The sequence below is a fragment of the Lactuca serriola genome, chromosome 4 (genome assembly GCF_051521515.1).
Source record: "Lactuca serriola cultivar US96UC23 chromosome 4, Lser_US96UC23_V15, whole genome shotgun sequence".
Taxonomy (NCBI): Eukaryota; Viridiplantae; Streptophyta; class Magnoliopsida; order Asterales; family Asteraceae; genus Lactuca; species Lactuca serriola.
In genome coordinates this window covers 221895540-221905463 of record NC_136411.1, presented here as the reverse complement: position 1 = coordinate 221905463, position 9924 = coordinate 221895540, and the positions used below count along the sequence as shown (strand labels likewise).

General features: G+C 32.6%; 1 protein-coding gene across 1 annotated transcript; it reads left to right on the top strand.

Annotated features, from left to right (window-relative positions):
* The first annotated feature begins 321 nt into the window (after positions 1 to 321).
* On the top strand, positions 322 to 4845 carry LOC145103308 (U-box domain-containing protein 5-like). Its single transcript, XM_079040866.1, has 6 exons — positions 322 to 625; positions 739 to 821; positions 2172 to 2357; positions 2607 to 2714; positions 2902 to 3740; positions 3951 to 4845. The coding sequence occupies exons 2-6, from the start codon at positions 768 to 770 to the stop codon at positions 4741 to 4743; spliced, it is 1980 nt and encodes a 659-aa protein (XP_078896992.1). The 5' UTR covers positions 322 to 625; positions 739 to 767; the 3' UTR covers positions 4744 to 4845.
* Positions 4846 to 9924: the final 5079 nt, after the last annotated feature.

Here is a 9924-nt window from a genome sequence, read left to right as displayed (position 1 = left end):
TTATACGAGTCTCACAACTAATATAAATAAAAATATAATTTGATATCGTCCTAAACTATTTTCTAAAATAACAATTGATATAAATAAAACGATAACTATTTATTGAAAAACTGCTAACAGTTAACCCTTTGTCTCTATTGAGGTTGGAGAATCTGACGAGATAGAAGTGGACAGGAAAGTCAAGCTCCAAACCGAACCTCAACCGGTTAAAAAATATCAAAACGAATCCGTAAAACTTCTACAAGACGTTCGGAAGGTTGACCCGGTCTTCCCAATCGGGTCCTTTTATCAAAGTATTTCATCTACTGAAAGATTCCACGGTAGTGGTAGTAGTTGAAAGGGCAGCCTCGCTTTACTTTTACACACTTTGACGTACCCATTGCCGTCGTCGTAATAAATTGGGACCATTGAACTCCTTTCATTGACTCCTTCTCCTTATAAACCATTCAAAACATTCGATATCCTAAGTGGGTTTATGTCTTATGATTGTCGTTGAGCTTCTTCAGTGAATCAATGGCGAGCTCCAGTTCACTAACCATGGTTTTTGCACCGGTTTTCTCCTCCATCTTACAGTAACTCCGAAGAACTTAGCAGCAACTTGATCGACTGTGCTCTCTACTTCTCTGTGAGTTGCAGTGTTTAATGCATTTAGGGTTTTGGTTACTTTGGATAGTTTGGACTGAATTTCATCTGGATCTTTGTGTTTCTTTAATCTTAACTTGTTGTGTTTTAATTCAGGATCAATCAGGGATAACCTTTTTTGAAAGATGGAGAGTATTGCTCTTGAACTTGTGGAATATCGATCTATAAGTACATGGAAAGTAAGCGTTCGATTCATGACATCCCTTATGAGCTCAAATATAAACCTGCAAATAATATTGAATACTTTACATTCGAATTTAGTGAAAGAAAGAGTTGATAGCATCGTAGTGTAATTTCTTTCTAGTAGAACATCGTATATTTAAAAATCTAAGCATTTTATAACAAAGTCTATCTAAATACAATCCAATTAATGCTATTGTAACTTGGTAGTGTTTTCAAAGTATATAGTCTTAATAAGAAAAATTAAATGTTAAATATTGTAGTTGGATAGATTGTATAAAGTATAATGTTTTAATAAAGAAAAATGAATATACGATGCTGTAATGTTGTAATATAAAGAATTGAAAATGAAATATCATAATAAACAAATATATAAAAATATATTACTTTTTCTCGTATTTAGCCCGTTAGTATAAAAGTTGAACATGTCAACTTCAAGAATAATACACCATGTGTTTCTTAGTGACAAAACCTAAATGGACACCATCTTACAGTTTCCTAATTTTATATATATGAAAAAAATGGTTTCTAATTGGTTTGTTTATCTTGAAATAATTCAAAACAATAATTGAGTAATTGACAATGAGTTGCTATTTCCTTTTGGGATAATGGTTATGGAGCCCATTGAAACTTTTAATGACTCTCATTTAGTCATCCATCAATGCAATTTTGTCATTTATACAATTATACCAACATGTGAAAATAATCTAAAATGACAAATAATCCTGACTTTTTACTTGAAGCAAAAAATAAAAATATAGACTTTTGTGTTGCGAGAGTTGTGCTACACAGTTCCTTTCCTTACACACGATATCAAATTTTAGTATTCAAGATTATCTCCTACTTACATCATTTGCTGCTTTAATATTCCAATGATTTTTTTTCTAATTTATATAGATTTTTGAAAATACTCTTCTATTTATTAGATTTTTACAAATTTGTCTTCATCTTTTTGCTTACAATAACTTCATAAATTATATTATTAAACAATTATAACTAAATTTATTATTCATATATAATTAACTTGATTAGTTATTATATTATTTAAACCAACACATTATTAATTAAAAAAATTACATTTGTATCATAAAGATTAAATTTAATAGATACGGTCTTTTAATATCAATTTAATATATAACATAATATTACAACTAACAAAAATATTACATTTAAAATATATCTACACATTTAAATTAACTTCAAATATATAAATTCAAATTTAAAGGACCAAATCCTACACATGAAAGTTTAACACCAAACACAACATTAATGAATTAATGAATAGTATAACATCAAATTTGGTGTTATAATATTCCTTTACAAAGATATTTATAGGTAAGTATAAACAGGTGCATCGTTCTGCATGCTTGGAAGTTAAAAAAATTATGGACCAAATCGCTGAGATATTTACAGCACTTGAGTCAGCTCGACCACGATGCAAGTCAGGATTACAACTTTTGTGTTCATTACATCATTACATGCAAAAATGCAAGTTGCTTCTTCGACACTGTTCCGAATCCAGTAAACTTTACTTGGTAAATATCTCTCAAATTATATTTCTTGATTTCATAATTATATTTGCAGAAATAGACAAGGGTTCGAGTGTTAACAACCAAAGTATGGGATTCTCAAATCCAAAGTGGATTGAGCTTCTTCTCTGCTACAACTAGTTCCCACCTTATAGGGCTACTTTGTATCTGATTTACGTTATATATGTTTATGCTTTTTTTGTGGCGTCTTACTGAAAAAATAACTTTTGTAGAAATATATGACAATTTTTATAGGCAATAAGTGGAGAGGGAATAATTTTGAGGTGTGAAAGGATCCAGAATTGTTTAGAGTCATATTTGAGTCTACTCCAAAACATGGTGGAACCAACGTTGGCTGCTCAGGTTAGTTTTTCTTTATATCATCATTTAACGACCATTTTGTTTTTTATATTATTTTCTGTCGCTAAAAAACAACCTTTTGTGACAGTTTGTTGCGAAAGGGTAGAAATTGATTTCTTTCACTAACCCTCATTTTTCTTGTAATACTTTTGTTTTAATTTCTTCAATTCCAAATTGGGTGTTATTTCAGATGTCCCAAATTGTCGATTACATCAAAAGCGTCAAATTTACTTTGGATTCCTCTGAAGATGAAGCTGGGAAAGTTTTGCTGTCTTTACTCCATCGAGACATAGCAGCATCAAAATCCGATAATCTTGAAGAGATCAAAGCTTTCAAATTTGCAGCTTTTAGGTTACAAATCACATCCCCATTAGCTCTCATGATTGAAAAAAGATCCATAAGAAAGCTACTAACAAAATCCGATTCCGACCCTGCAAAAAGAAAAATCTTGAACTATTTGTTGTATCTCGCAAGAAAATACGGAAAATTAATCAAACCAGAAGAATCGCAAATACAAAGCGACACTAACAAAAAAACCGAAGATCCACAAAATGATGACCTGGATGTTTTTGATTCACATCAACCACCTGTGAATTTTAAAAATCGTAAATTAAGTACACTTTCATCTTCTAGCTCAGTGCCCAGTTTCAACAGTTCGTTAGGGGAATTAAATCTGCAAGTTGACCATGTGTCGTTTCGATCTTCGGATACAAATAGTGTGGATTGTGTTTCGGATTTTGAGATTCAAGAAAAATCTGAGAGATTTGATTGTGTTCAGCGTAGTAATGATAATGGGACAAATTTGTTTATCCTTGTGAAGCTTTCTGTACTTCCATGGCAATCAAGGAGAAAAGCAGTGGAAGATGTGAAAGACCAGTTGAAAAATGACCAAAATGGGTCTCACGGGTTCATGTCTACAAGTTATATAAAACCCGTTTTTAAGTTTTTGAAAGAAGCTCATAGATTAAATGATTCGGGAGCTAAAAGAAATGGAGCTGAGTTGCTTTTGATGTTCTTGAAAGTATGCAGGTAATGCTTCTATCTTGTTATAAATAATGAATATTGAACAAAAATGAATGTAAGGGTAAATGGTCATTTACCCTTTGTTAACTTTACCCTGAATCTGATGCTATGTTCCTTTTGTTCTTTAGCTTTTTGTTGCTAAAATTACGGTTTAATTTACTCTTTTACTATTTTTTGTAAACTTCTTCTAATTGTATTTTTTGTGACATTTAACAGAAATGACATGCCACCTTTACCAAAAGATGCAATCTACGACTTGTTTACATTTCTTGATTCGGATTTAGAAATAACCGAAGAGGCCTTACAAATATTAGAAATCCTCTCTTCCCAAGATCATTACAATTCTGAAATTGTGGCATCTAGGATTCTAACATTTCTTCAAGAACTTATAAAAACCCCAAAGAAAAGCAAACACCACAATGTTGCATTAAGAGTGCTTTGCAATCTTTCGAAGCACAACGACTTAGGGAACCACCTTATATACCTAGGATTCATTGAAGACCTAGTGCCCTTTTTGGATGAGATTTTGTTGTCTGGCCTTTGCATCAAAATCTTCTGGAACCTTGGCGCCATTGATGAAGCAGCTGCTCATTTTCTTGAAAATGATAGATGTATCGAGTCGATTGGGGAGCTTCTTGAAGTTGGAAAGGAAGAAGAACAAGAACATGCACTTGATATTTTGATCTCTTTGTATTACCAAAGGGAAGAGTTGCATGAAATTTTGATGCAAATTGATGGGATTATTTCATCGTTGGCACACATTTCGAAAAATGGGAGTTGTCAGGGGAAGTTGATTGCAGTTGAGTTATTGCGGTTATTGAATAATGTTCCGGATGATAATTCATTAGCATGTAGCTTTAGTGATACATCTCAAAGCACAAATGGGAATTTGAAGCAAGGTATAGATTCATCACAACCCACAAGTGGCGACCTAAAACCGAAGAAGTCGTGTTCTGAGTTGGGGTTGTTTAGAAAATTAAAAGCAAAATTTAGAAAGTTAGTTAGGTAGAAGATTACTTGTTTGTTAAATATTAGACATTTTTGTAGGAATGTACATGCTATATTATTTTGTTGGAAATGGTTTTGTAATCAATTAGAGATTACTTCTATACTTAGTTTTCTAGGTAGTCAATATTTAGCTATCATGTATTGCAATTGTGGTAATGGTTGATGAGTAAGAATTAATGGAAAAGAATTCTCCAAAACCTTTCTTGACTATTTCTCTAACATTGTATATAAGGCAATGGTCTTAAGACCTTAGAAATCAACTTTGTAGTCTATTTCTAACTTGAGAGCTTAATTTTTAAAGAGAGAAAATGTTTTTGAGAAATTTTATTGCAAACCATTGATTATATAAATCCATACAACACTTAGCATCACATTTTGTTTGCTAGATCCATGATCATTTATTTATTTCGTAATTTTTATTTTATTAAGGGATTAACAATTGGTATGAGAGCCTCTTGAGTTGCTCTAATTCACATATTTGTTGCTTTCGAAGTATTTTGATTCTCGAATTTGTTTCACTTGTTCTTTGTGAAAATTTCAATTTGTTCATAACAACTTAATCAATTAATCCAATAGCAACTCTGAATTATAATTAAGTTCCTACAGATAATGTAGCTAATAATGTTGGATCTGGAACGAAAGATTTAATCTTAATCCGAGAAGAATTTGCTCAATGGAAGAAAAACATGAGATTGTATCTAGAAGGTCTAGAATATGGACAAGTTTCGAATCCAATTGCAAAAGGAGCTCAAAATGCCTCAGTTTGTGTTGTAGATCAAGTTGTAAGTGGTGATACAAGAGTATCTGGTATACATGCACCGACAACGATTATATATTTGATGGTTACTCTGAAGCCAACAAGAAATTAATTCGAATTGATGATCGGATACTTAGTGAATTAATTTATGTCATTCCTCCTAAAATGATTGTTAGAAAAGAAAAGGACAAAGACAATCTTCAAACCATACTTTGAACGTGTAGTGGTGTTGATTATGATGGCATGTGCGGAATAAGAAAGATCTAGTGAATCATCATGTAAACTCAAGAACACAATGAGTAAATAAATCTGTATAAGCTCATATTAGATCTAGAAAGGATATACAAATGGGTTTGTACACAATTTCTCTCTCTAGACTAACACTCCAAAATGTTCATACTTCTAAATATGAGTGTCACTCACTTCCTATTTATAGGAAAGACAACTCATTTACACATCAATAAGGGTAAGCTACATCCAAGCGTGACTTTGCACCCTAACATCCCCCCTCAAAGTTAGGATTGGATGCCCCGGTTTCAATCTCCAATGAGCTAGCACGATCAAGACCAAACTCCCCCTTGAAGTAACACCGGTCTTCAAATCCGCAAATGAATATCCGACAAACTCGCTTCGATTACCCATCATTCTCCCCCTTTTTATAATCAAAAAATGATTATTAAACCCATTAAGGGTGAGAAGCGCCTGAGGAATAAACTTCATAATACTCACCCTTGATGTGTACCAAAAATGAATTACCAAAAATCTTGCACAGAAAAACAATCACGAAAAAGCCTCAAAAAATTTCCAAATTCGTGAAAATTTTTCACTTTTTCGGTGAAAGTTGCAAGATTTTCCAAAATCAGGGTAAAAGCTGTCAATAATAGAATTCTGCAGGGACCCATTGCGGCTAAAACAGCCAAATATGCGAAATTCTCCCCCATTTGCGAAACTGGGTAGAAAATGTTATTTCGCACAAACTACAAGGACTAGAAATGAACATTCTTCAATTTCTCATAAAATTAGCCCAATTTCGAAATTTGGTATAATCTGCCAAATTTTCCATACTTCGGGGACTACTTTCGAAACTTCTGCCACTCTTCTTCAAATTTTTACTCTAATGTCGAAGTTGGACTTTTTCTGCCACTTCGTTAAAAGTTGAGGAACCAATTTCGAAAATTTGTGTTTTCTTCTTCACTTTGTTAATTAGGTAACGAAAATTTTTAGTCGCTACAAAACCTTCGTTAGTCAGCATCAAATTTTTGAAACTATCGACACCAAAAACAAATTCGGAAGTTTTCAAACATCGACTTCCAAAATTTTCGTTAGTATGGCAAACCCATTTATCAATCGAGTTTCTTCAAACGATTTCACTGCCTTCGTTCCTTATACACCAGTCGATATTTGTTCATCGCTAAACCATCGAAGTCAACCTGGAGATAACCGATTTTTGACACTAGTATACAGCCTTCGTTGTAAAAAGAAATTCGTTGCTTTTCATTCAGCCAAACTCAACATTAAAATCAAATTCGTCATATTTATTCACGAAATTGATTTCCAGTAAATTGCGAATCCATTCACCATTACCAAACTTTCGAAATCAGATCCTCAACGTCAACACACACTTTCGAAATCAGATCCTTGAGTCCAACTTTCATTCTTCGCTTTTCAGTTATGAACACAAATACCATCGACCATTGAACAATTGACTTCCAATACACCTTGAATCAAATTTCAGTTTCAAGCGATTCTTCCATAAACGATTTCTATTTTGACTTCAATTGACTCCCAAATTGAGTTCCGAATCGAGTTTTCGTTACTCAATCAACAATTGATATACACATCAAAATCCAAAAACGAAACTGCAAACCAAACTTTGATTCTGTCTTCATGTGCTTCCATTGAATTTTGACTTTCATTCCACTCACATTGACTTTTCGATTCCAGATGTGAAATCGACTTAAAGTTCACAACAATCAACTCCAAAACAAACATACGAGATCGTTCAGTTTCATTCTTGAATCTATCATATCCAAAAAAAATCCTATCGATTTCAAACAATCAACAATCAAAAATCGATATTCAAACATCGATTTTCATTCACTTGATATCAAACACGAGCTCTTTTCGACTCTTTGAATTTCTAATCTATTTCGATTTCAGACAATCAAACCTTCCAATCGCTAGCAAACCAAAATAGAGTCGACATCTAGCCTTCGTTCTACAGGTCATCACTATCGAATGATTAGAATCCAATCAAGTTTTGTTCTACAAGTCATCGATTCCCAACTTCCGATTTCCTGTACATGTTCGATGTCGATCTCATCCAAGTGATATCAGATGAAATCGACTTTAATCTACAATTAAAAAACTTTCGATTCCAATTGTTTGAGAATAAATTCCTTTTTGTTTGACTGTGAATATTGACTCAAAAAGTCAATATCAGATGAAATCCCAAGATCCGGTCGATGAACACTAACAACTCAAATGATTTGGGGTAAAGACTTAGATTAGGCTCAATTTTGAACAATTATGGATTGAGAACATTGGGTTTATGTTTTATATTAATGAACAGTGATGAGTTCAAAACTTAAAAAAAGAAAAAATTGATTTCAAATTGAAAAAGAAATTAGAAGAATATGATTTTTGGTTTTGAATTTGGTCTAAACAAAAATAATTGGATCAATCAACGGGGTTGAAACTAATTAGATCTAATGAGACAAATCGATCAAAAATGAAAAACGCAAAGTATGAATCAAAATCATGGACGTTTTGGAATCTATTTGAGAATTTGAGATACCTTTTTGAGGAATCGAGTTCCATTTTCAACGAACGAATCAAATTTGGAAGATCTTGGTTCTTTAGTTGGAACGAGAAAATCTCCAATTTGAACATTGTACCACCTATTATGTGAGATGTACAACTCATGCTTCGTGTTCTTTAACGATCCAAGAACATCTTCAAAACAACCACCAACACATTTGGGTTTTGACTTCAAATTCAATGCAACATTTGGAGATTGTTGCTTTGGAACCCAAATTTGTTTCACAGATTTCGGTTTCACAACATTTAACGATTTTTGTGAATAAACCCGCTTGTTCTTCCATTTCATCTTCTTCTTCTTTTTCTTTCACATCTTTTTGCATCTTGAAGACTTGATTTGATGAACAAACTCACTTTCCACAATTTCAACTTTGTGAGTTTGAATCAAATCTTTTGGAGTTTGATACTTGTGAATTTAATGGATCACCGGCTTCCGATAAGGAATCATTCCTTCAAACGAATCACAAGAACACAAAATATCATCAGTTTGAACTCCAATCGAGCAAAAAACTTTTTCATCTTGAGAATCAACTTGAACTCCTTTTCTTGAACATCATGATCATCATCAAGAACACCTTCCCGAGGTTCACGACAATCTACATAATATTCAAGTTTATTGCTTCCATATTTGCATTCAGCACGAAGAATTCCTTTTATGACTTCTCTTTCTTTCTGATTTCTTCGTCTCTTTTGATATGTTGTAATCAAACGATCAAACAAATTTTTGGTTTGATAAATTGGACAACTAATTAATTCTCCAACTTCATTCTTTTCTCCATTTACAACGATATCCCTTTCACTTTTCAATCCAACAGTCAAGCTATAAAGAAGATATTCAAAAGTACATTCACTTTGAAAATCTTCACTCTGTATCATCCATTTCTCCATAATTCCCTCTTTTCTTTCGAATCAAATGATATGAACTTGGGTTTTCTAGAGAGTGAAAGTGAAAATGAAGGAGATCTCTAGAGTGAGAAAGTGAATATGAACCAAATTCTAGTGAGAGAAAGTGGTACAAACAAGTATTCTAGAGAGAGAAAATCAAATTATGGATCAAATCAATGAAAAGTTCGATTTCTAGAACACAAAACACTCTCAAAACACGAAGATCAATAAGAACATGAAGAATCACCAAATGAAGATTGTCATCATGGATCAATTCTTGATTAAATCAAGAACACCCACTCTGATACCAATTGTAGTGGTGTTGATTCTGATGGCATGTATGGAATAAGAAAGATCTAGTGAATCATCATGTAAACTCAAGAACACAAGGAGTAAATAAATATGTGTAAGCTCATATTAGATCTAGAAAGGATATACAAATGGGTTTGTACACAATTTCTCTCTCTAGACTAACACTCCAAAATGATCATACTTCTAAATATGAGTGTCACTCACTTCCTATTTATAGAAAAGACAACTCATTCACACATGAATAAGGGTAAGCCACATCCAAGCGTGACTTAGAACGACGTTGAAAACTTCAAAATGTTGGATAACAAATCTATAACGGATGTGTAGAACAAATTCTTTACTATTATAAATAATCTAACAATTGTGAGAAGTGGCTTCAAGTAAAGGAAACTCAATAAATGTTTAATT